Consider the following 25,749-nt stretch of genomic DNA (forward strand, 5'->3'; position numbering starts at 1 on the left):
TTAGAGTGTTATAAAGTCCAAGTCCTGGGGGTTATCTAAACATACTCATGCCTTGTGGTGGCTGCAAATCTGGACTGTATCGGTTATATGATGCAGCCACAGATTTGCAGCCAGTGTGGGGCTTTTTTGCAAAGCTGAATGGTAAAAAAGGTGTGAGTTTACCCCAGCTCTTCCACCGTCTAACCTCGCTCTGTGGTTGATTCAGAGGGCTTTCTGGAGGATGGTGTCTGGCAATTGGTTGCCAGAAGTCAGGAAGAGGGCTCCAGAAACCCTACACTCTGTCCTTAGCATGGGGATTACCTGACGCCACCCCACGGGAGCAAAACCACGAGGTTTACGGGGAACGCAGCGCCAACTCGGCACCGTGAAGAAAAACCCGTTTAAACATCAAGAACCAGAAGAAGAAAGAAAAGCAGCAGGGGCCTTGAAGTGGCCCACAACTGGTTGGCATCTGGACAGCAGACGGTGCAGGCCCACAGGTCCCCTGGCCATAGCCTTCCCTACTTGAGTGCATGTATATGAATTAGCATTTACACATTCTACACAAATGTCTTTTTTTGTCCTCTTCTTTGATGATGTACATCTTTTGGGGTGGTATATAAATGGCCACCCTATTATACATATGTAACTATAGTGTGTCAATCCTTTTTTAGCTTGACAAGCCATTTTGGGAGGTGATGACTACAGGGCCGGTGCTACCATAGAGGCCACTCAGGCAGCCACCTAGAGCGCCAAGCTAAGAGGGGCGCCGGGCACAGCGCAGCACTCACGCGCTTTGGCTGTGAGCCAGCCCGGCCCGAGGATTCAGCCGGGCCTGGGCGGGCAAGATGGCGCCCCGCGCCCACCCAGCCGAAGCGAAGCCAGGGACGCTGGGGTGGGGGCGGGGTGGCTCAACGTTCAGACTTCCAGAACACGCCCAGGAGAGAGAGAGAGAGAGAGAGAGAGAGAGAGAATGTATGGGTGAATGGGTGAATGGGGTGCATGGGGCCTTTGAGTGAATGCATGTGTTCACGCGTGTGTTTGTTTGGAGTGAGTGATGCTGAGTGTGTGTGTGCGCATGTGTGTGTGAGTTGGGAGGGGATGTTTTGGAGGTGATATTCCTATTAAATAATGCATTTTAGACCCATAGACATTCCTTTCCAATTTGTTTGCTATAATTGGCATGACGTATTTCTTGCACTTTAAAAGAAATTTAGCAGTTTCAAGTTTTGTGCTTCTTATTTTTTCCAGGAAACATATGTTCTTAAAAATCAAAGTTGGCATTTTTTGGGGAGGGGGGGGTGAAAGTAGCTCACCTTGCCTAGGGTGCAAAATACTCTGGCACCGGCCCTGGATGACTAAGAGGGAAAGAGGAGTGAGTGAATTTTTCTCCAACCAAAGTAGTCATTCCAACGTCTCCCTCTCTCTCTCTCTCTCTCTCTCTCTCTCTCTCTCTCTCTCTCTCTCTCTCTCTCTCTCTCTCTCTCTCTCTCTCTCTCTCTCTCTCACACACACACACACACACACACACACACACACACACACACACACACACACTTTTCTCCCTGTTCTGGAAAGCGTTCATCCCTTAGATCTCCATTCGAAAAAGCAAGGTGGATTCCTTCATTTTCTCTGCATATTCTTCATCAAATCTTTCATTCTGAGCTACAGTGAAGTGGTTCTTCCAGTCACCTGCAATACCTGTGACGGAGAGGAAATCCAGAAATCATTAGGTAAACATAGGCTCTATGGTCTTTAATGTAATTAAATGCCAACGCTATTATCATTCTAGCACAGAGTTAAGTACACATCCATTGAAATCAAGGTTTTATTTGGGTTTGTCCCAGTAACACCTCCCTATCCTACCTACTGCCAAGGTTAATGAAGCAATTTCAATTCCCAGGTTTCAAACATCTGCTGATCTTTAGCAGCAATAACTAGTAGAATCATAGAATCATAGAATAGCAGAGTTGGAAGGGGCCTACAAGGCCATCGAGTCCAACCCCCTGCTCAATGCAGGAATCCACCCTAAAGCATCCCTGACAGATGGTTGTCTAGCTGCCTCTTGAATGCCTCTAGTGTGGGAGAGCCCACAACCTCCCTAGGTAACTGGTTCCATAGTCATACTGCTGTAACAGTCAGGAAGTTTTTCCTGATGTCCAGCTGGAATCTGGCTTCCTGTAACTTGAGGCCGTTATTCCATGTCCTGCACTCTGGGAGGATCGAGAAGTACTAGCTAGCTTATGAAATCCTTTGTTGTAGCACTCATAATGTTAAAAACAAAAATGAGATGAAAGCAGTCCCCCCACTCTGGAGTGGGTCTCTTCTTCCCCCACTCCAGGGAAGAAGAGACCCACACTGGAGCAATTCACAGAGGACTGTCAAGGGGAAACTAATCCCTAATGGCTTTTAAAATGCCACAAAACTGGCAGGACCTGCAAAGGCACAAGAGCCCTGAATTTTTTCAGTAGCACTTTGCCTGTGCACACAAGGAAGGCTGAGGCTGCAATTGCATTTTAATGTGGAAGCGACCCATATTTCTCTGCCTAGATTACCCTACAGGAAAGGTGTGAGGAACCATATACACTTGCTGGAGCTTCTTGGGAAAAGCATGGGATAAAAATTTAAATAATGATAAATAGCTAATAGAAGCCACTAAAGGGAGGAAATTATGAACTTGTATGTTTCTTTTCTGGCTAGTTCTCTTAAAAAGGTAACTTTTCTTCCAGTGGCTGGAAATTGGAATTGCTTTAATAGATGTAAGCCTTTACATATTTTACTTAAACAATTCCAACCCTCATAGTCTTTGAGAATAGCTTGAAAATGTGACATAAAAATGTAATGGAATTTAAATACACGCTAAAAAGAATAGGGGGGGATCAATTATCTTATTCTTAAAACTATTGTCCCTATTTTTATTGGTCCTGATTCATAATTTTTGAGAAGTTGGGTGTTGCCACGCCGTATTGTTTATGAAAGACTCTGACCCTTTCTCATGAAGGGCGATACACTGTGGTCCATGTCAGAAGTTGGCATCATTTTATAGTTTGAGGTGGGATTCTTCTGCATCTCCTGGAATGACGTGTGGTGAAGGATCCTGTCCACCACTTCCTCTGACACTTCCTTTCCCAGAAACTGAGTCACTTTTTCCAGTTCACGTTTGGGGTCCTGCAGGCAGAAAAACAATCATATCTGAACTTACGTTCCTTTGTGCAACATGCAAAAAATTGTTTCTTTTTTAAAATATTATTGGTCATTCTCTATGCCCCAGAAATGAGGGCTAGAGAGATGGCTAGGCATTTCCCAGCCCCAACCTTTGTGGACCCTTGGGCACCACCACAAAAGAGCTCCCACAGAGGACGTGGTTAGTTGCGTAATGGCTGCTTTGGGGAGGGGTGGCTATTCAAAAGAGGTTGGGGCGAGAAATAGCAAGGCTAGAGGCTGAGAGGGAGCGGACATAGCACAGTAAAGGTGCAAAGAGGAGGCTAGAGAAGGGTGAGGCTAGAAGCTAAGTAGGGTGGGATAAACAGCAAAGTAGACAGTTGGGATAGAGAGAAATAGCAGGGCTAGAGGAGTCAAGAGAAACAGCATGATAAAGAGGTGAGTGGGAGAGAAAGAGGAAGGCTAGGGAGAGAGAAGAGGAGGAGGAAGAGGAAGGAGGAGGAGGAAGCTGGGACAGAGAAAGAAATAGCAAGGAAAGGGAATGGGTGGAGAGAAATTGTAATGCGATGTATAATTGCTAAGAAAATGTATTTTCATATATGGTCATTTCATATGTATTCATTGCTATGAATATATACAAATCCATGTACGTATATTAAAATCTGGAAAATGTTTTTTTATAAAAAGTTTTGCAGGTAACCCCAAGTACCCTTCATGGGTGCAACTGGAGGACCCTGCAGGCACCATGACACCCATGGGAGCCTTGTTGGGAATCCCTGCTCTGGAGTGCAAGGGCACACAAAGCGTCCTCTTCCACACCTCTTTCATATCTTCATAGAAGAGGTACAGTATTGGATGGCTCTTTTTCTTCTCCCACCAGCCTTTTACATGATCATACCAGGATCCAAAAGCCACTACACAGTATGAGAGAGAGAGAGAGAGAGAGAGAGAGAGAGAGAGAGAGGTAAATGCTGCTGCTGCTGCTTAACAGATTACAAAAGTTTTTTAAAAAGTAAACACAGAAATAAAAATATCAATAGTCTTATCAAACTATGCAAGCTGCACTTGAGATATTTCCTAGTTTAATCCTTTGCTCAGGATCAGAAAGGAACAAGATGAATAATGGTATTTTAGCCCATTCAAATAATCTGGTTTTGACTATAATACACAGACAGACAGACACACACACACACACACACACACACGGATCTTTGCCTTCACCAACTACCTCATTCTTTTTAACTGAAGATGCCAGTGATAGAATCTGTGACCTTCTGCATGCAAAACATATGCCCTAATTCTTAAGTTACAGTACCTCCTAATTGAGAGCAAAAGCAGATTCATATTTTTGTTATTGTTAATTCAGTTCCATACTTGTTTTCTTTGGACTGGAATTTCTCCTGATGTTTCATACACACTGGCACATATCCCCGGCCCCAGTTGTGTTGAAAGGCCAGAAACATCGAGGGCACCTTCACATTCCAGACTTAAGCAGGTTCAATTCCTCTTCCCCGCCAAATGTGGGGCGTGGGAAGAGCAGGAACGCAGGCGTCTAACAGACAATTCTTAGGGCCAAACCACAAATAACAGCATTGTCTTTACACATTGCTCTGCCCCCAAATTACATGTAAAGTGCAGGGCGTGATTTAAACTACAAAGGGGTGTGTAGCCAGTAAAAGTGTGTCTTTATTGAGGGGAACTAAACTCTTCCCTATTCACACTCTAAATCACACTAACACACACACACCGACCCATGATCTGGACTTAACACATGGCACTTAAACACATGGCTTTGCCATTTGGCCCTCAGGACCTCACCAGACTACAAGTCCCAGGAATCTTTGAGGGATCCCTTAACAACTTAAGTGGTATAAAAAAATCTTCTAAGGAGGGATCAGGAGACCTAGGCCATAGCTAGACCTAAGGTTTATCCCAGGATTGTAAGTGTCACACAGGGCATCCAGCTCTCAGGCAGGGACGAACCCGGGATAATCCTGGGATAAACCTTAGGTCTAGCTACGGCCCCAGAGGTTATTAGTTTAGGAACAACCATTTGTGGGCTCTGTTTAGAAGTGAGAGGCTCTGTCCAAGTTCTACCTTCCCCTGCCACAAATTTCTCCAGGAACTCATCCCAAGTGCCAGGTTCTGGGTGCATCTTTGCCATCTGGTAGAAGTAGTAATAAGACACAGCTACATCCTTGGCATTCCTGGCCACATAAATTATCTATAGGAAAGAAAATTGAGTGTTTGTATTACTGTGGATTCATTATAAACTTTCTTGAAAGCTTAGAAATTTAAAAAAGATGAATGGAGAAAGCAACAAATCCATGACCTCTGCATATCATTTTTCTTTTTTAAACATCAGAATGAAATTTAAGAACTAATGCTGTGTGATTTCATTCACATTTCAAAGACTTCCACCAGAGGTGGTCCAAGATATTTTGCTACCTGAAGCGAAGGCCAAGATGGTTCCACCCACCACCCCATCCACCCCACCTACTTCACATGCAGAAGCTGATTGAACTGGCAATTGTATCTTACTTCAACCCTGGTGATGGGATAATGTCCTCCACTGCGCCAGAAGGGAGAAAACTAGTTCAGGGGGTGCACAGCAGGCTCTGTGGCACACAGAGCTCTATTCTCCAATAGAGGGGAATGGCTGAGGGACAGCACAGGAGGAACAGCCGAGGGGCTGCTGTTCCTCCTCAGCATTTGTCACCAGATGTGGTTGCCTCACTCTGCCTAATGGTAGAGCCAGCCCTGACATCCACCATCTCCTGCACCCTAGAAGTGTTGTGGATTCTACTAAAAGGTAAACTTTTTTTTCTTTTCTTTTTTACCTTGCAGCCACTTTCCCAAAAGGTCTTGGGGAGAAGTTGCACTGGGAGGTGAGTCTTAACTAATCGAGGCGAAGGCATTTTGATCAGCTGGGCTACACCTGGAAAACAGGGAAGAATTTAAAGGAAACAAAAAAACAGGAAAATGATTTTAAAACAACCTTTCTCCCGCTGTGATCTAGAGATGCCATTGAATTCTCACACTGTTGTAATTTAGCAGTGACTTTCTGGTTCTATCCATACTTCAGACTACTTCAGACTAACCTAAGGGGCTTGTTAAACTATGGAAGGCTTCGCTTACAGAGGCTCTGGCGTCACCGCAGCTCTTACCACAGAACTCCACCTGTGACAGTGAAGCCTCCACTAAATTCCAGAAAATTCAGCACCAGAACTAAGCATCTGGAATATCAGGTACACCCAGCTCAAACTTGGCGATTCTGCCCAGCTATATTATTATTATTATTATTATTATTATTATTATTATTATTATTTATTTATTTATTTATTTATTTATTTATATAGCACCATCAATGTACATGGTGCTGTACAGAGTAAAACAGTAAATAGCAAGACTCTGCCGCATAGGCTTACAATCTAATAAAATCATAGTAAAACAATAAGGAGGGGAAGAGAATGCAAACAGGCACAGGGTAGGGTAAGCAGGCACAGGGTAGGGTAAAACTAACAGTATAAAGTCTGCACAACATCAAGTTTTAAAAGCTTTAGGAAAAAGAAAAGTTTTTAGCTGAGCTTTAAAAGCTGCGATTGAACTTATAGTTCTCAAATGTTCTGGAAGAGCGTTCCAGGCGTAAGGGGCAGCAGAAGAAAATGGACGAAGCCGAGCAAGGGAAGGAGAGACCCTTGGGCAGGTGAGAAACATGGCATCAGAGGAGCGAAGAGCACGAGCGGGGCAATAGTGTGAGATGAGAGAGGAAAGATAGGAAGGAGCTAGACAGTGAAAAGCTTTGTAGGTCAACAGGAGAAGTTTATATTGGATTCTGAAGTGAATTGGAAGCCAATGAAGAGATTTCAGAAGTGGAGTAACATGGTCAGAGCGTCGAGCCAAGAAGATGATCTTAGCAGCAGAGTGGTGAACAGAAACCAATGGACTGATGTGAGAAGAAGGAAGGCCAGTGAGAAGAAGGTTGCAGTAGTCCAACCGAGAAATAACCAATGCATGAACAAGAGTCTTGGCAGAAGAGACAGACAAAATCTATCCCAATCTTATGGACTGCTTTGCTGGTGTTTCTTTCTCAGATCTTGTATGGCAAAGTTCTGACAAAGCGAAGTCCCCCTTCCATTCACATATGACAACCTGGCAACATTTTAGCTCACAGAAACCATGAAGATATGTCTAAAACTGCAGAACTCAGAACCAGTGGTGGCAAAGCTAGGAATCCAATCCTGCTACGTTGCTAACTAGCCTCATTTATAGTTTTCAGGATTTTCAAAGCATTTTGTATAATAAACAAAACAGGTTTCCTTCCAACAATCCCTTCTCCACTCCTTCCCATATCAACCTGCCTATGCTTTTGAGATCTTCTGCTGTGATCTTTGTTCAGGTATCTCCTTTATCGAAGGTGTCTTATGCTTTCTCAGCAGTGGCACCCATGCTATGAAATGCCCTCCCTAAAGAGGCTTGCTTGGCATCCACTCCGCAGTCTTTCTGGCACCAGGCAAAAATGTCCTTATTCCCCAGAAATTTAATTTTTTAAAAAATTGGCTTTATGTCTGACTAATGCAATGTGAATTTGTCTATGACAACAATTCTCATAGAATCATCTAATCGTAGAGTTGGAAGGGGCCTATAAGGCCATCAAGTCCAACCCCCTGCTCAATGCAGGAAGTCTCATCTTAAAGTAAGTCTGAAGTGTGCTTTGAGAAACTAAATCACCAAGTTAGATGCTTCAATTACATTATGCCCTTCAGAACTGCCAACAATAAATGGGCATGACATCATCCCAAGAGTGGGGGTATAGTTCAAGCAACAGCTGACAAACACGGGAATCTCTGAAGCTTCTCGATAGGCCAGAAAGGTATCTACACTACTGCTTTAAAGTGCTTTATAACTGTTATAAAGCACTTTAACTGCTTTAAAGTGCTATAAAACTGTTATAAAGCACTTTAAAGCAGTAGTGTAGATCCGGGATCTCACAGCTGGAAGCAGGATGCCAGCCCATTGTTCTTGGAGCTAATCTAGTGCAGTAACGTGGGAAATACTGATGTACTGGGAGGGGGTGGAGATGAGTTTGTCACTTTACTTGCAGTTTGTACATACAGCAAAAGCTTTACCATTTGCCTTTCCAGGGATGATGAGCTCCATGAAAGGAACACGATTGAAGATGGTATCTCGTTTACACTTTTCCACATCCCCATCATTATAAAGCATGTCCACAATTTCACTGACCCAGGTAGTGCCTGGAAGCAAAAGACACATGCAGTTAGATAAAATACCCCGCCCTCCCCCAAGCAATTCAGCATAAAATATCAAATGGATTTCATATGTGTTAAAAGGGTGCGTAGATTGCTGACTTTGTACATCAGCTCAAACTAAAGAGTGCCTCTTAAAGTCAACTGGGTCAACACTAACATACAGCAAATAAGTATCTAGTCTGTGGGTGGCTCTGTGCAGCACTACAATTCTGCAGAAGCCCATAAAAAGGGCATAATTCATCTTGGGCACAGTATTCAACTGTCAGCTATCATTCGGCATGTCTACACGTCCCGGCGGAGGGGGGAGTATCTCGCGATATGGGAGGAACGTCCAGGGAGGAAGGAGGACTTTGTGGCCGCCATTATTTTTTTAAAGAAAAGGAGCTAGAGCACACCTGCACTCCAGCTAAAAAGTGTTTTTTTAAAAAAGGCCCGACACCCCTCCCCTCCCCTCCCCACCCCCAATGTGCCCTGTGCCTGGTTCCCAGTTCCTCGCAAGGAGCCAGGATGAAATCAGGATGGCCGCCCACACCTCCCATGGTCTTGGGACGATCCTGAGACCACGGGAAAAATCAAGCTAAAAGCCGTCCCGGTTATCCCGGGGAAATGGAGGTATCTTCCCTCCCTGCCCCAGGATCCCCTGTGCGTCATGTGGGATGATCCCGGGGAGATCCCTGGAATAAGGCATGGTGTAGATATGCCCATTGTCTGACTCTGGGCGTAGATGGTTCCAGCTATTTGGATTTCATCCTTGGGCCATGAGGTTCCCAGTTTAAATCTTGGAATCCCTGGTGGTTAGTAGAGCCCGGGTACAAAAGAAGGAGCTCTCGTCCAGCGCAATATCTTTAAAAGTTTCCTAAAATGGCACAAACATCTCAACAGGACATGGTAGCAAAGTCGCATGGTCAACATTCATGCCATAGGCACTACCCAAGATTTAGCTGCTTAATCACTAGCGGTCACGTGTGGCAATCACGTTAGCAGTGATGGTTAAAAAGAGAAAAGCACATTTTTCCAGCAACAACTTTTTGCAGCTGCAGTGCTAGCTAAATCCCCCCCAAAAGAAGATGCCCCAGTCCCTTGCAACAAGTAATGAACAACTGTGCATTTATTGTACAAAAAACAACCATCTGGAAAGGCCCTTCACCCCAGGCACCTGATTTTGGGTAGGTGGCGATGAGAAGGTCATCTTGCTTGGCCTGGAAAGTCTCCACCTGGGCCCACTCCTCTGCAATGCTCCAAAACAAGGGTACACCATGGACATCTACCAATTGCCGCCTGAGGATGTTTTCATTCAACTCCATCCTGTGGGAAAGGAGTATAGTTACCTCTTCTCTTGCAACCATCTGATCTCTGTGTTCATATTTTACAGCTGATTTGTCATTAAGTTATTTTTTCAAGAAAAGTAGCCCATATAACCATTCGCAAGTCGCACCCATTCAAGTGTTGATAGCATTAAGTCCTCAATCCATTGCATTATGGGAGGTGAGCATTTCTCCTTCCAACGTGATGATATAAGTCTTTTAGCTGTCATAAGGGCTCTGAAAATCCATTTGCACTGAACATGTGTTAACTTCCAGGAAGCTGGTAGGTAGTTTAGGAGGACATGGACATCGTTCCATATAAAAATTGTTTCTGTACAAAGTTTATCCTTATTATAACCTCATCCCCAAAATGGGGCAACTACAAGGCATTGCCAAAACATATGAATTAAAGAAGCATTAGATGTGTTACAATCTCCAGCAGTTAGGAAAATTAGACAAACCCTTATTGAAAAGACATTGTGGAGTCCAATAGATCTGAAACAAGATTTTTTGCTGAATAAGATGTAGCCTAAGATCCATAGGAGCTTCAGATACAGACTCTAAAGCAAATCCATTGATTGGGCAAAATAGGACACTCAATTCTCTATTCTAATCCTGTTTCAAACCATGGGTGTCATACTTATTTACTACTACTAAATGCTTATATATATGGGTCATGGCTCGACGTGTCTGTTCAGCTTCTATAAGTGTTTCTAACAATAATGGAGGCTCTGAAACTTTAAAAGCGGCCAGACCAAACTTGGATTCCAGCAAGTGTTGCAATTGCAAGTATAATCATAGAATAGCAGAGCTGGAAGGGGCCTACAAGGCCATCGAGTCCAACCCCCTGCTCAATGCAGGAATCCACCCTAAAGCATCCCTGACAGGTGGTTGTCCAGCTGCCTCTTGAAGGCCTCGAGTGTGGGAGAGCCCACAACCTCCCTAGGTAACTGAGTACTGCCATTCTGTTTTGTTAATATTCACAATAAAAGAAAGAGAAAATAAAATAATAATAATAATAATAATAATAATAATAATAATAATAATAATAATAATTCAATCCTAAAGAGGGACAGGGCGAAAATGTGATGCCTAAGTATTTCTCAGTGCTGTACACACACACACACACACACACACACACACACGTCTCCACAGAATTCTGGGTACCTGGTTGACAAGAATCTGGCTGTAAAAAGCCCACTGTCTAGCAAAAGTTCTTTGGGCACACAGCGTAGCAAAATGTCTTCATCAGCGAATCAGGGCTTACGCAGGGATGATCATCTGCTGATGTGATGAGGCAAATATAGGAACACCTAACTTAAGCACTGATAACATTAGCAGGGAAATGTGGATCTGAGCATGAAGAGAGGGCCTGAAGGGTATAGCCCAGGAAGAAGTGAAACAGGGGATTAGGATAGAGGCAAAAGTGGCATCAGATGTTTCTTAAGATTTAAATAGAATTTTCATTACAGAATATCATTGCTCAGCCTTTGTGAATTTACTCATTAGGATTTTTGTTCTATTAGATTTATTGTGTAGTGGTGAGCTAACATCACTACATTGTTTGGATGACCATGGTAGCATAGGGCAGCCTGCCCCCAAACTGGGGCCCTCCAGATGTGTTGAACTGCAATTCCCATAATCTGACCGACAGTTATGCCCTGTTGTACTTGCCAGGAAAGCTAGAAAAGCAAGTGGTGGTTGTTTTTAATTGGCTGAGGAGCTGTGTAGGGTAGTGTAAGGGAAGAGCAACCCCAATGGCTTAAACAGAACGGCTGAGCTCTAGTTCAAGAGACTACAGACCCTTGCCTATGTGTTCTAGTTGACAACCTAAAGCTTCATCCCACGTACCTGCTTCCCTCGGATTATCCCCGTAGCGCTAAGCTTTCACGGTTGTTGTTGTTTTTGCAACCAGGCGACAGCGATCCTTTGCATACCAGGAAGTGCATTTAAGGGGGGAAATGTAAAAAATCATTAAAAATCAACGGATGACCCAATTCAATTCAAATTTGGTATGCTTAAAGCTCTCCCTAATATCTATTACTGTGCCAATTTTGGTGTCTTTATCTTTAAAGCTTACACAGATGTAAACATTTCTTTAAAATCCTGCTCCTGTGCCCCAGCGGCGGCTCGGAAAATACACTCTTTATCACACCAGCGTTATACTGTGCAATCACTGCGAATTGCATGCAAAGGACTCAGAAGTTTTCCACCTTATAATCTGCTTTGATTGTGAAGTACTCCCAGGCATCCTGCCTTAATTGTGCAATAAAGCAAAAAGATTCGCCGTATTTAGCCCCTATATTTTGAGCGTATCTTCCGAGCTGCCGCTGGGGCTGTCAGTGGAGAAAAGGAGCGTGGTCAGAGGAGGGCAACCAGGTAGATCAGGGTCTGGAAAAAAAGCCCTATGAAGAGAGACTGAAAGAACTGGGCATGTTTAGCCTGGAGAAGAGAAGATTGAGGGGAGACTTGATAGCAGTCTTCAAATACTTAAAAAGGTTGTCACAGAGAGGAGGGCCAGGATCTCTTCTCGATCCTCCCAGAGTGCAGGACACGGAATAACGGGCTCAAGTTAAAGGAAGCCAGATTCCGGCTGGACATCAGGAAAAACTGATAGAGCAGTATGACAATGGAATCAGTTTTCTAGGGAGGTTGTGGGCTCTCCCACACTCGAGGCCTTCAAGAGGCAGCTAGACAACCATCTGTCAGGGATACTTTAGGGTGGATTCCTGCATTGAGCAGGGGGTTGGACTCGATGGCGTTGTAGGCCCCTTCCAACTCTGCTATTCTATGATTCTATGAAAGGGGCTAGAAAGCATACCAGTAAGAATTTTCCCACTTACCAGTGTGTTTTGAAGTGCGACCAGGTTTCAAAAACAAAGCATGGTATGGATTTCTGGGTTTTCCAAATCAAAAGCACACCCTAGTTATGAAATCCTTTGTCAGCATTACACAGAAGTATTATGTGCAATAAATAAGCCCTGTAGAGGAGAAAAAAAATATTGTGCTGTAAGGAACATTATAGAGATGAAATCTTCAGCAGCTGCAGCTTTTCTCTTGTGCACATAATCAACCAGACTTAATAGTTTGCGGTGGCTTAAGGTGTCTTGATAATTGCAGGGGGTTCTGGTTTCCATTGACATCATTGTTTACTTAATAATACCAGAGGCCCTTGGAGATTAGCACACTCTAGAAGCTAGTCATTAATGAAGCTCTCAGCTATGACAATATTTTATTAACCCATTTAGTACAGTGGAACACATGAAATCTCTGTTAAAGGGAATTTCACACATTATGCAGAGGCAAACATGGATTTGCCACCAAGGGTACTCTAAGAGCATACAGCCAATCAAGCTCCTTGACTAGTGCATCTGGATGGCACATGTGTTTGCAAAGCTATTTATTTAATTCTTATTTAAAATTATTTTTAGTCTGCCTTGAAGGGTGAAACTCTCTCACCTGCTGTGGGTTGCATTCACACTTCTACATTTTAGGTATACGCAATTCTATACAAGTTTACCTGGGAGTAAGTCCCACTGAGTCCGGCGAGGTGATGTTTGCCCTGTCCTGGACGGGGTTGCACTCTCCCTAAAGGATCGGGTCCGTAGTTTAGGGGTGCTCTTGGATCCAGAACTGTCACTTGGGGCACAGGTGAACTCAGTGGCAAAGAGCACCTTTTATCAGCTTAGGCTGATATACCAACTGCGCCCTTATCCAGATGGAGATAGCCTAGCTACAGTTATCCATGCTCTGATAACCTCTTGTTTGGATTACTGCAATGCATTATATGTGGGGCTGCCTTTGAAAATGGTCCAGAAACTGGTACAAAACAGGGCAGCACGGTTACTAACAGGGACTGGCCGACGAGACCACATCACGCCAGTCCTTTTCCAGCTTCATTGGCTGCCAATCCAGGTCCGGCCCGATTCAAAGTGCTGATATTAACATTTAAAGCCTTAAATGGCTTGGGGCCAGAATGCCCCCTCCCATATGTACCTGCCCGGACACTAAGGTCATCCTCAGGGGTCCTTCTCCGTGACCCCCTGCCAAAGGAAGTGAGGCAGGTGGCTACCAGGAGGAACGCCTTCTCTGCTGTGGCACCCCAGCTGTGGAATGAGCTCCCTAAGGAGGTTCGCTTGGCACCTACATTATATGCCTTTAGACGCCAGGTAAAGACCTTTTTATTCTCCCAGCATTTTAACAGTCTATAAATAAATTTTAACTTGGTGTTTTAAGTTTGTAATTTTGCATTGCTGCTGTTTTGATCTGGTTGAGCTTTTATTTTGTATTTTATATTACGGTTTTATAGTGTTGTTTTATACTTTGAATGGTTTTAATTTTTGTGAACCACCCAGAGAGCTCCAGCTATTGGGTGGTAAAGAAATTAAATAAATAAATAAATAAATGCACTTCTTTGTAGATAAGGATGGGATTGGCTTTCTGGGCGTGAGGGAAAGGCCATCTGTTATATATACAGATGTTGATGGAATTGTTTATTAATTAATTTCAGAATTCTAAAGACCACATCCCTTGAGAAAATATTTCCTGAAATGTGTAAGGGATAAGAGACAGAGGGGGTGGAGGCAGGAGGGGAAAGGGGAGGGGCAGTTGCCTACCCATGGATGGTCCATAATCTCCTGGATTTTTGACGGCATTCATTTAAGAAAAAAAGTATGAGCTCCATCAGATGAGTGTTTTATTGCATGCTCATTACTGGGCACACACGGATTTTCACGGGTTCCTCTCATGACATCATCTGCTTCCCGCGCGCCTCTGCCCCTTCTAGCCTTCTTTGTGCGACAAAAAAAACCCATCCCAGTGTGTGTAGTCTATTGTGTGTGTAGTCTATTATAGCAGCATTAAGGACTGGAGAGGCTGAGGGGAGCCAGAAAAAAGATTAAAGTTTCAGCCATGAGTGTAAAGATGTTGTCTGGATAGCAAGTCTACCAGTGGACAGTAGGCCTACCGACTGAGAAACAATGGAAGAGTACACTTGGTATACAAATTTCTTGGTAAACCTGCTGTCCAGGCCTTGCTGCCACAGTCATTAGCTATGTATGTATAAACTTTGCCCCCAAACCTGGAAAAAAAAATCCTGTGGATGCCCATACTCATGAACAGAAATAAGAATTGATACCAGCAAATCTGATTTTACGCTGCATATTTATGCTTTCCTGGAAGGTTCGTGATGCTGGCTTTTGCTTACTCCTGCTCTATGGATGCCTTCTTTGCAGCAATCTATGGGAAATTCCCCATACGTGGAATTGTTCCCTATACGTGGAATTCCACGTACAAATGCATATCTCAACAGAGACTATTTCTATATTGAGGAGACATTTGGTTAAGCCTGAATTGGTTGGAAACCAGAAAGGTTTGATCAGAATTCCCCTGGGCAGGGAAAGAAGCAAGTGCAGGACTTCTCTCACACGCTTTTGTTTTGCTCTTCTGAAGATCGAATCTGTGGACATTATCCCCTGTGTAATTCTGTCATCTAACCCTGTTGCTCAACGAGCAAGCTGAAGAATTAGAAATGTGTTAGTTATTCATCACTATCTTGCTTCTGCTGTTTGTAAAGATAGTGCCAGAAGCCCCTCATCCTTTCCCCTATAATCTTGCTTCTCATATTGTGGTGATGTATTTAGACCAAGAAGAGTCTGCTAATAAAATGCTTTCTGGGTGATCTTGGGCCAATCTGATAGTAGGAGTGCCTACTATCAGCTTTGGTTGATATGCCAGCTGCGCCCCTTCCTAGAGTTGGAAGACCTAAAGATGGTAGTGCACGCGCTGGTAACTTCGAGGCTTGACTTCTGCAATGTGTGCTACTATTATTTATTATTATTATTTATTTATATAGCACCATCAATGTACATGGCGCTACATGGGGCTACCTCTGTGCCTAGTCCGGAAACTTCAATTAGTCCAAAATATGGCAGCCAGGCTGGTCACTGGTACACCTAGGGCTGACCACATTACACCAGTTTTAAAATCTCTTCACTGGCTGCCAATTAGTTTCTGGGCAAAGTACAAAGTGTTGGTTATTACCTTTAAAGCCCTACAAGGTTTGGGTCCAGGCTACCTGCGGGATCGCCTTCTCCCATACAATCCGCCCCGCACCCTCAGGTCCTCTGGGAAGAATCCACTTCAGCTAGCAAAAACTAGGGCTCATCTACACCAAGCAGATATTCCACTATGAAAGTGGTATGAAAGCAGTATATAAAATGCAGGAGCCACACTACTGCTTTATAGCAGAATTGAAGTGCACTGACAACTGTTGGGGCCCATTGACACATACCATATACTGCTTTCATACCCCTTTCATAGTGTTATATCCTGCTTGATGTAGCTGTGTCATGGGCCCCAACAGCTGTCAGGGCACTTCATTACCACTATAAGGCAGTAGTGTAGATCCTGCAGTGCACTTCAATACCACTATAAAGCAGTAGTGTGGCTCCTGCCTTTGATATACCGCTTTCATAGTGGAATATCCTGCTTAGTGTAGATGAACCCCTAGATTAACAACTGCTACCCGGGGAGGACCTTTTCTTCCACTGCTCCCAGACTGTGGAATGGCCTGCCGGAGGAGATTCGTCAACTTAACAGTCTTTTAAAATTTAAAAAAGCAATAAAGACTGCCCTATTCCGGCAGGCCTATCCAGTGAAATTTTAGAATGTTTTCAGGATGTTTTAAAGATGTTTTAATCATGTATGGTATGTTTTAATCCGTTTTATTGTGTATTTTATATCATGTTTTTATACTGTTTTATACTTTGAATTGTTTTAGTTTTTGTGAACCGCCCAGGGAGCTTCGGCTATTGGGCAGTATAAAAATGCAATAAATCATCATCGTCGTCATCATCATCATCATCATCATCACAGCTTAACTTATATGGGTGTTGCAATGAAAATGGAGGACATGGACTTTGCCCTAGCTTTGGGATAGAAAGGTTAACCTGCATATATATACCTGCCTACATGAACTAGAGATACTAGTTATGCAATCAGATATAACTTGGGAGTCAAGCCTCTTGAAGACAGGAGGGAACGCCTAATCCCCTGTCTTTTTTGCTACAGTCTTGAAGACTTATAGAAACTTCCTATATCTGGGGCATAAAAAGTTGTTTTAAAATTTGCATAATAAGTTTTTTTAAAATCCGAATACAATTCTTTCCCCACTGATGAAGAACTTAATGGTCGAAACGCGTTTGAGATTTATGTTTGATGTTTGTTGTATGTGGACCATTCTGTTTAAATTTTAAGCGTACATATTTGTTTTAAGATTAAATATATTTTCTACGAACACATGATTTTATTTTAACAGGCGTAGTTATACCAAACTTTCATATATTGTTTTTACCAGTTTCCTTAAACCTATTTTGCTTTCAGGTTTGTTTTTGGTTTAAGATAACGCTTTTTATTAGACTTCAATAAATTAAATAAAGACTTGCCTGACCCAGTGAACCAACTAGAAATATGCCCATAAAGCTGGACTCAGCCAATATTTTTTGTTCAGGATTGAAGCCTTAAGATGTTTCATGGGCATGTTTAGCCTGGAGAAGAGAAGATTGAGGGGAGACATGCTGCCCCTTACGCCTGGAACGCTCTTCCAGAACACTTGAGAACTACAAACTCAATCACAGCTTTTAAAACTCAGCTAAAAACTTTTCTTTTCCCTATAGCTTTTAAATATTGAGTTTGTTCTGACTCTATACTGTTAGCTTCACCCTACCCGGTGCCTGTTTACCCTACCCTGTGCCTGTTTGCATTCTCTTTCCCTCCTTATTGTTTACTACAACTTTATTAGATTGTAAGCCTATGCGGCAGGGTCTTGCTATTTACTGTGTAATCTGTACAGCACCATGTACATTGATGGTGCTATATAAATAAATAATAATAATAATAATAAATAAGATAGCACTCTTCAAATACTTAAAAGGCTGTCACACAGAGGAGGGCCAGGATCTCTTCTCGATCCTCCCAGAGTGCAGGACACGGAATAACGGGCTCAAGTTAAAGGAAGCCAGATTCCAGCTGGACATCAGGAAAAACTTCCTGACTGTTAGAGCAGTACGACAATGGAATCAGTTGCCTGGTGAGGTTGTGGGCTCTCTCACACTAGGGGCCTTCAAGAGGCAGCTGGACAACCATCTGTCAGGGATACTTTAGGGTGGATTCATGCATTGAGCAGGGGGTTGGACTCGATGGCCTTGTAGGCCCCTTCCAACTCTGCTATTCTATGATTCTACGAATGGAGAAGCTGTCATTACCCCACCTTTATAAATGAGAAACTGTGTGTGGAGAGATCATGTTCCGCAATGCTCAAGTCTCTAGCAGTCTTAATGAGACGATCTTGAGCAAGCTGGTCAGTACTGTAGGCAAAAATATCTCACTGCTACGGTCAATATGCTCCAGTTCATGAGTAACTGGTTGGGGAGTTGCATGCCTGTTACTATGATTTAGTATTGTTACCGACAACTGGAAGGGTCCCTATCTAAAGATACCTCCAGCTGACTTTCACCCTCATAAACCATATCTGTTTGCTAGGAACAGACACCAGAAAGGGCTGCATAGAAAGGGCATCTTGATCCCAACACCACTTCCACAAATGTTCCACTGATAAAGTATGTAGGAGAACAGAAATAAATTTGAGTGAATCAATAAGGTATAAGCAGTTATCATTCCCGTTAAATCAAAATCTCTTTTTGAATGCATCACCCACAGAACCCTGGCTTCCCTGGAAGAAATTGGATCTGCTATTAAATCACAAATCAAGCTTGCTTACCTGTCATTAGTTTAAACACACACATGCATACATACCCCTCTCTGTGCTGTAAAGCTGAGGAATTTGCTGGGTATTCAAGTTCAGTACAAATTTGGTGGTTGCTACGACGTTGAGATTCCAGTTCCTAGGTGCAGGTGTGGAAGAACTCCTGCTTTCAGATACCGTTCTGTTTCCCTGCCAGGTATCAAATTGTAAAGATTTCTCTCTCAAGCGGGTTGCACTGCCCTTGTGGGAGATTCCAAAGTTGTTAAGATAAGCTAGCTCAAGCAGGAAAATAAACCACTTTTTACTGCTTAGTAAAGGTGTGTACAATATTTTATCTGAAAGAACACAGGGCATAGTTCAGAACTCATGTCACATTGACTCCAGAACAATAAAACAGATCAACCTTTTTCTCTCAAGAACCACATTCCCTCGTGGGTAATCTGTTAGGAGCTGCATTTCAGTGGTGAGGGGAGCCAAAGATGGCAGCAGGCAGTGTCAGAGGCAAAAGTGGCTCACCCTGTTTTTCTTTCTGCCACTCCCTTTCTTTCCTGCTCTCTTCTATCCCGTGCAGCAGGCCAAAAGAGATGGGGAAGATCATTCTTTCCAGAAATCTGAATTGCTCACATTGATCACAGAAGGCATCTGAAATTAGGCTGAGGGCTGCATGAACTTGGGCCAAACTAAGGGCACCGGTTGTTCACCCTGTGGATGGCATTTAACCAAGTGGCAATCTGAGCAAGGCACAACCATACACCATTTCTCTATATCAGAGGACTCTAAACTTTTTGAGCATATATGGAATTTTGATAGTGTCATGGGCACTCTCACAAAATGAAGGCCATGGGGGACTTGCCCACTCATAATCCCTCCCAATCCCCTTTCCTTTTGTGTCATGTCTTTTAGATTGTAAGCCTGTGGGCAGGGACTGTCAAGAAATACTTTTGAAAGCTGCCGTGAGAGCCTTTTTTTGGCTGAATGGCGGCATAAAAATGCTTAAATAAATAAATAAATAAATAAAATGGCTACCCTGGTGGGCACGGCCAGTCACAAAACTCTAATTTCCCAGAAGGTAATCTGGTAAGACTAAAAGAAAAGAAATTTGCCCAAGAACCAAAGTGCAAAGCAGACATGGAGGCTGAAAACCAAAAGAGCAAATCACTCTTTGGAACCCAAAAGACAGATGGTGCTGGAGGGGAGCACTTTGCTTTGCATCATATTAGCCTCTAAATTAAAAAAATATATCTTAAGAAATAAATTAAAATTAGGAAGGGTCGGGAGCCTGGCAGCCATCAAGAGAGGTGTCTGGGGATACACTGGTGCCTATGCGTACAATGCTGTAGACCCCAGCTCTGTATAACATTTCATAGTTGTAAGTCTACCCTCCTGCTTTTCCAGGTATTCCCACGATAGGTACCACTGAGAAGCTCAGGGGAAGGGGAGATAACTAGATTTAGTTTAGCTCTCTGGGCGGTTCACAAAAATTGATGCTAAATATTTTACCTAAAATGATATTTAAATACCACAATATATTCCTCTAATTGTTCCAAGTAGACTGAAAACTAATAAGTATAGATAGGACCTTGGAAATCAGTAGAGTCCTTAATGTAATTAAAGCTGTGGTCTAATGTTCCCACATTTTATGTTCAGTACTTATTACTCTAAGCCTGATGCTCAACTCTTGAAAGATTTGCTCATAAAGAATGAAGATCCTGTTTAATACCTGTATGTTTGTGAATTGTTAAGGGTAAATTTTGTATATTTTTAATGTTTACTGTTTTTAACTTTTGTAAACCCCCAGAGAGCTTCGGCTATGGGGCGGTATATAAATGTAATAATAAATAAAATAAAATAAAATAACAACGCATGGGCACGCTGGGCAGTTGCCCGGGACCCCCACGAGCATAGGGGCCCCATGCTAATCTATGCACAGACCAGAATTTAACACTAATTTTAACATTTGCAGAAATGAAATGTAATGTTTTGAGTGGTATGCCCTGGTTCTGTTCCCCGGCCGCTCCAGTCTTCCTATCCCATGCTGGAAATCCCCAAGAGGGAGCATGTTCCTTTTTTCTTCCTTCCTCTTTTGAGGTGACAACTTCGCCCCACATGACTTAAGGCTGGCTGTCTCTACCCACTAAGGACCCCACCCCAGAAGCCCTGCCTCTTCCATTCAGACAAGTTGGCCTTAATAAAGCTAAATTACTAAATTGGAGTTTGGGGGGCTTTCCCACTGCCCTCCCTGCATCTCCCAGCTGTGCTTTCTACAGTCCCTGCCCCAGTGTTGCAACATCAGCCTCTGCCGTACAGAGGAAGGGTTTGGTGGCTCAGCTGCAGCCTCTGGTGTTGAGAGCAAGGAAAGGCACCCACGCCACAGCAAGCGTCCGGCAAGCATTCCTGAAGAGCAGCCCTGCTTTATCGATAGTTCCTTATGAGCAGTTAGAGGTTTATGACGGTCGCCTTCTCTTAAAATGTGCATAAAAGGACTAATAAAGTAAGTTGATTTGAAATTCTTTTAAAGTGGCCCTAGTTTGCCCTTAATTCCTTCCCATACTAAATGCTGCATTGTCACATTTTCTCTATATAAGGCAACTCTGCTAGAAGTTACATCAGACTTTCCAATGTATTTAAGCCAAAGCAACTTCATCGTAGTTATCTTACATCTTAGTTACATCTAAGATATTTAGAGGCCTCTCATTATATGAGGCCCTAAGCCATGGCTTATTTGGCTTGTTTCTAAATCTAGCACTGGGTTAGTAAGAAGTACTGAGCCCTCACTTTGACAGGGCGCATTCAACAGTAATATTTTTCTGAAGAGCAGAAATGAAATTATCTGGGAAAGTAATGATGCCATTTTCTCATCCAGTTATGAGTCCCTTTTGATCCTTCTTTTAAGTATTCAATTTATAATTTTAAGCACATTGACTTAAAACTAAATGAACAGAGAAGAGAATGGTCAAATTAGTAATTAATGGCAAATAATTTCAAGCCCCCACTTTGAAATGCAAACACTGATCCTTTGTCTATCACATCCACCGAGCTACTTCTGAAACTTGCAACATACATGCATTCTTTCTTCTTCTTCTTTAATCTATCTGCTCCTTCCCGTTTAGGGCTCCATCACACCAGCGATTTATCACACACTTGCCATGCCTGGTATGTGGTTTTACAGCCCGGTACTCACATGACATGATCCACGTCCTGCACTCATTTCCCCTCTTCCCCTCCATGTTTCATTTCTTTTTGGAGCGGGGAAAATCTGGAGTATTTTCCCTCCATGTGAAATAAAGGCGTCTTCCCTCCCGTGTATTGCTGTTGTTGCATTCTATCCGACCACCCCGTTCTGTGTCTAAGGGCGGTCTCGTTAGCAAAAGAGGAGGGTGGTACAGTTCTCCACTCAACCATGAAGGGAGAAGGAGAAAGGTCCCATTTAACTCTATGTTCTTACTCCTGAGTAGGCATAACCAGGGGGACATTTTCACCTTAAAAGAAATGTGGAAAATGCACCCTCCTTGCCCGCAGCTGCCTCCTTCATTTTTAAAGATAAAGAGAGCAAAATTGGTTGTCAAATCTTATGACCCCCCAAATCAAGTCAGCTACCAGCTTGAGCACCTCAAGGATTCCATGAGCTAAACCGTGAAGGGACACCCAAGACAGGAAGGTCATGGTAGAGAGGTCAGACTAAATACGATCCCTGGGGAAGGTAATGGCAACCCACCCCAGTATTCTTGCCATGAAAACTAAATGGATCAGTACAACCAGAGATATGTCGGTATACCATCGGAAGATAGGACCCCCAGGTCGGAAGATGGTCAAAATGCTACTGGGGAGGAACAGAGGATAAGTTCAAGTAGCCCCAGATGTGATGACGCAGCTAGCTCAAAGCCGAAAGGACGGCTAGCGGCCGACGGTGCTGGTGGTGAACGACGAATCCGATGTTCTAAAGATCAACACACCATAGGAACCTGGAATGTAAGATCTATGAGCCAGGGCAAATTGGATGTGGTTATTGGTGAGATGTCAAGATTAAATATAGATATATTGGGTGTCAGTGAACTGAAATGGACTGGAATGGGCCACTTCACATCAGATCACCACCAGATCTACTACTGTGGACAAGAGGATCACAGAAGAAATGGAGTAGCCTTCATAATTAATAATAAAGTGGCTAAAGCAGTGCTTGGATACAATCCAAAAAATGATAGAATGATCTCAATTCGAATTCAGGGTAAGCCATTTAACATCACAGTGATCCAAATATATGCCCCAGCCATAGATGCTGAAGAAGCAGAAATAGATCAGTTCTATGAGGATCTGCAGTACCTACTGGATAACACACCAAAAAGAGATGTTATTTTCGTTACAGGAGACTGGAACGCTAAGGTGGGCAGTCAAATGACATCTGGAATTACAGGTAAGCATGGTCTAGGAGAATAAAATGAAGCGGGACATAGGCTGATAGAATTCTGCCAGGACAACTCACTGTGCATAACAAACACTCTCTTCCAACAACTGAAAAGACGGCTTTATACATGGACTTCACCAGATGGCCGACACCGAAATCAGATTGACTACATCCTTTGCAGCCAAAGGTGGCGGACATCTATACAGACAGTAAAAACAAGACCTGGAGCTGACTGTAGTTCAGATCACGAACTTCTTATTGCACAATTTAGAATCAAACTAAAGAGAATAGGAAAGACCCACAGATCAGTTAGATATGAGCTCACTAATATTCCTAATGAATATGCAATGGAAGTGAAGAATAGATTTAAGAGACTAGATTTAGTAGATAGGGTCTCGGAAGAACTATGGACAGAAGTTTGCAACATTGTCCAAGAGGTGGCAACAAAAAACATCCCAAAGAAAAAGAAAACCAAGAAGGCAAGATGGCTGTCTGCTGAGACACTGGAAGTAGCCCAAGAAAGAAGGAAAGCAAAAGGCAACACTGATAGGGGGAGATATGCCCAATTAAATGCAAAATTCCAGAGGTTAGCCAGAAGAGATAAGGAATTATTTTTAAACAAGCAATGTGCGGAAGTGGAAGAAGACAGTAGAATAGGAAGGACAAGAGACCTCTTCCAGAAAATTAGAAACATCGGAGGTAAATTCCAGGCAAAAATGGGTATGATCAAAAACAAAGATGGCAAGGACCTAACAGAAACAGAAGAGATCAAGAAAAGGTGGCAAGAATATACGGAAGATCTGTATAGGAAGGATAATAATATCGGGGATAGCTCAGACGGTGTGGTCAGTGAGTTAGAGCCAGACATCCTGAAGAGTGAGGTCGAATGGGCCTTAAGAAGCATTGCTAATAACAAGGCAGCAGGAGACAACGGTATCCCAGCTGAACTGTTTAAAATATTGCAAGATGATGCTGTCAAGGTGATGCATGCCATATGCCAGCAAATTTGGAAAACACAAGAATGGCCATCAGACTGGAAAAAATCAATTTATATCCCCATACCAAAAAAGGGAAACACTAAAGAATGTTCAAACTATCGGACGGTGGCACTTATTTCACATGCCAGCAAGGTAATGCTCAAGATCCTGCATGGTAGACTCCAGCAATTCATGGAGCGAGAATTGCCAGATGTACAAGCTGGGTTTAGAAAAGGCAGAGGACCTAGAGACCGAATTGCCAATATCCGCTGGATAATGGAGAAAGCCAGGGAGTTCCAGAAAAACATCTATTTCTGTTTTATTGACTATTCTAAAGCCTTTGACTGTGTGGATCATAACAAACTGTGGCAAGTTCTTGGTGGTATGGGGATACCAAGTCATCTTGTCCGCCTCCTGAGGAATCTATATAACGAACAAGTAGCAACGGTAAGAACAGACTACGGAACAACGGACTGGTTTAAGATTGGGAAAGGAGTACGGCAGGGCTGTATACTCTCACCTTACCTATTCAACTTGTATGCAGAACACATCATGCGACGTGCTGGGCTTGACGAATCCAAGGCTGGAGTTAAAATCGCAGGAGGAAATATTAACAATCTCAGATATGCAGATGACACCACTTTGATGGCTGAAAGCGAGGAGGAGCTGAGGAGCCTTATGACAAAGGTGAAAGAAGAAAGTGCAAAAGCTGGGTTGCAGTTAAACCTCAAAAAAAAACCAAGATTATGGCAACCAGCTTGATTGACAACTGGCAAATAGAGGGAGAAAACGTGGAGGCAGTGACAGACTTTGTATTTCTGGGCGCAAAGATTACTGCAGATGCTGACTGCAGCCAGGAAATCAGAAGACATTTACTTCTTGGGAAGAGAGCAATGACAAATCTTGATAAAATAGTTAAGAGCAGAGACACCACACTGACAACAAAGGTCCGCATAGTTAAAGCAATGGTATTCCCCGTAGTAACCTATGGCTGCGAGAGCTGGACCATAAGGAAGGCTGAGCGAAGGAAGATAGATGCTTTTGAACTGTGGTGTTGGAGGAAAATTCTGAGAGTGCCGTGGACTGCAAGAAGATCTAACCAGTCCATACTCCAGGAAATAAAGCCAGACTGCTCACTTGAGGGAATGGTATTAAAGGCAAAACTGAAGTACTTTGGCCACATAATGAGAAGACAGGATACCCTGGAGAAGAGGCTGATGAAAGTGGAAGGCAAAAGGAAGAGGGGCCGACCAAGGGCAAGATGGATGGATGATATTCTGTAGGGGACAGACTTGACCTTGGGGGAGCTAGGGGTGGCAACGGCCGACAGAAAGCTCTGGCGTGGGCTGGTCCATGAAGTCACGAAGAGTCGGAAACGACTGAACGAATAAACAACAATAAGACTTTTAAAATAGAATTATTTCCTCAAGAAAGCTGTATATTTCTGGGAAACACTTGAAAGCTCAGCATGGGTAAATTATTTTTAAAACACCGAGATGGGCCATCATTGGCCTAAAAGTCATATTTATATTATCTCACAGAAGAACCTCAAAACACAATGTTTTTCCACAGAGTCAGTTCCCACATTCAGCTGTGAGTTTCGGGAGTATTGAAATCCAGTGCAGAGAAATGAAGTGATAGAAATGAACACCACAGTATTGGAGGGGAAGTACTGGAGAAAGTTACCCAATCATTTGAGAATGCTTTGTTAGAACCTTTGGAACGGTTGAGGGGGCTTGCATTTTTAGCCCTATTCCATCTTTACACCTTTGCTTAGGCCAAGATTTGTGGAGACTTCAGCCAATTTATGAATTGAGGTTCTATGGCACCTCGCCCCACCTGAATGCTGGGGACCAAACCCAGGCCACAGCTAGACCTAAGGTTTATCCTG

At 43.2% G+C, this 25,749-nt stretch overlaps 1 protein-coding gene across 1 annotated transcript; it reads right to left on the minus strand.

Moving 5' to 3' along the window:
• Window positions 1-1,548: 1,548 nt before the first annotated feature.
• Window positions 1,549-18,644, minus strand: LOC134392355 (sulfotransferase 1 family member D1-like). The gene is made up of 8 exons (XM_063116620.1): window positions 18,530-18,644; window positions 9,568-9,716; window positions 8,271-8,396; window positions 5,982-6,079; window positions 5,239-5,365; window positions 3,961-4,055; window positions 2,967-3,147; window positions 1,549-1,680 (listed from the first exon to the last, which is right to left on the minus strand). The coding sequence occupies exons 2-8, from the start codon at window positions 9,713-9,715 to the stop codon at window positions 1,568-1,570; spliced, it is 888 nt and encodes a 295-aa protein (XP_062972690.1). The 5' UTR covers window position 9,716; window positions 18,530-18,644; the 3' UTR covers window positions 1,549-1,567.
• Window positions 18,645-25,749: the final 7,105 nt, after the last annotated feature.

The sequence above is a fragment of the Elgaria multicarinata genome, chromosome 1 (genome assembly GCF_023053635.1).
Source record: "Elgaria multicarinata webbii isolate HBS135686 ecotype San Diego chromosome 1, rElgMul1.1.pri, whole genome shotgun sequence".
NCBI lineage: Eukaryota > Metazoa > Chordata > Lepidosauria > Squamata > Anguidae > Elgaria > Elgaria multicarinata.

Bases quoted from the DNA above. Each gene is read 5' to 3' on its own strand.
- LOC134392355 (XM_063116620.1), bottom strand. From the start codon at position 9,715: ATGGAGTTGAATGAAAACATCCTCAGGCGGCAATTGGTAGATGTCCAT. The intron at 5,366-5,981 runs GTAAAAAAGAAA...TCTTTCCTATAG, and splicing joins TTTGGGAAAGTGGCTGCAAG to ATAATTTATGTGGCCAGGAA. The intron at 4,056-5,238 runs GTAGAACTTGGA...CATACTGTGTAG, and splicing joins GAAATTTGTGGCAGGGGAAG to TGGCTTTTGGATCCTGGTAT.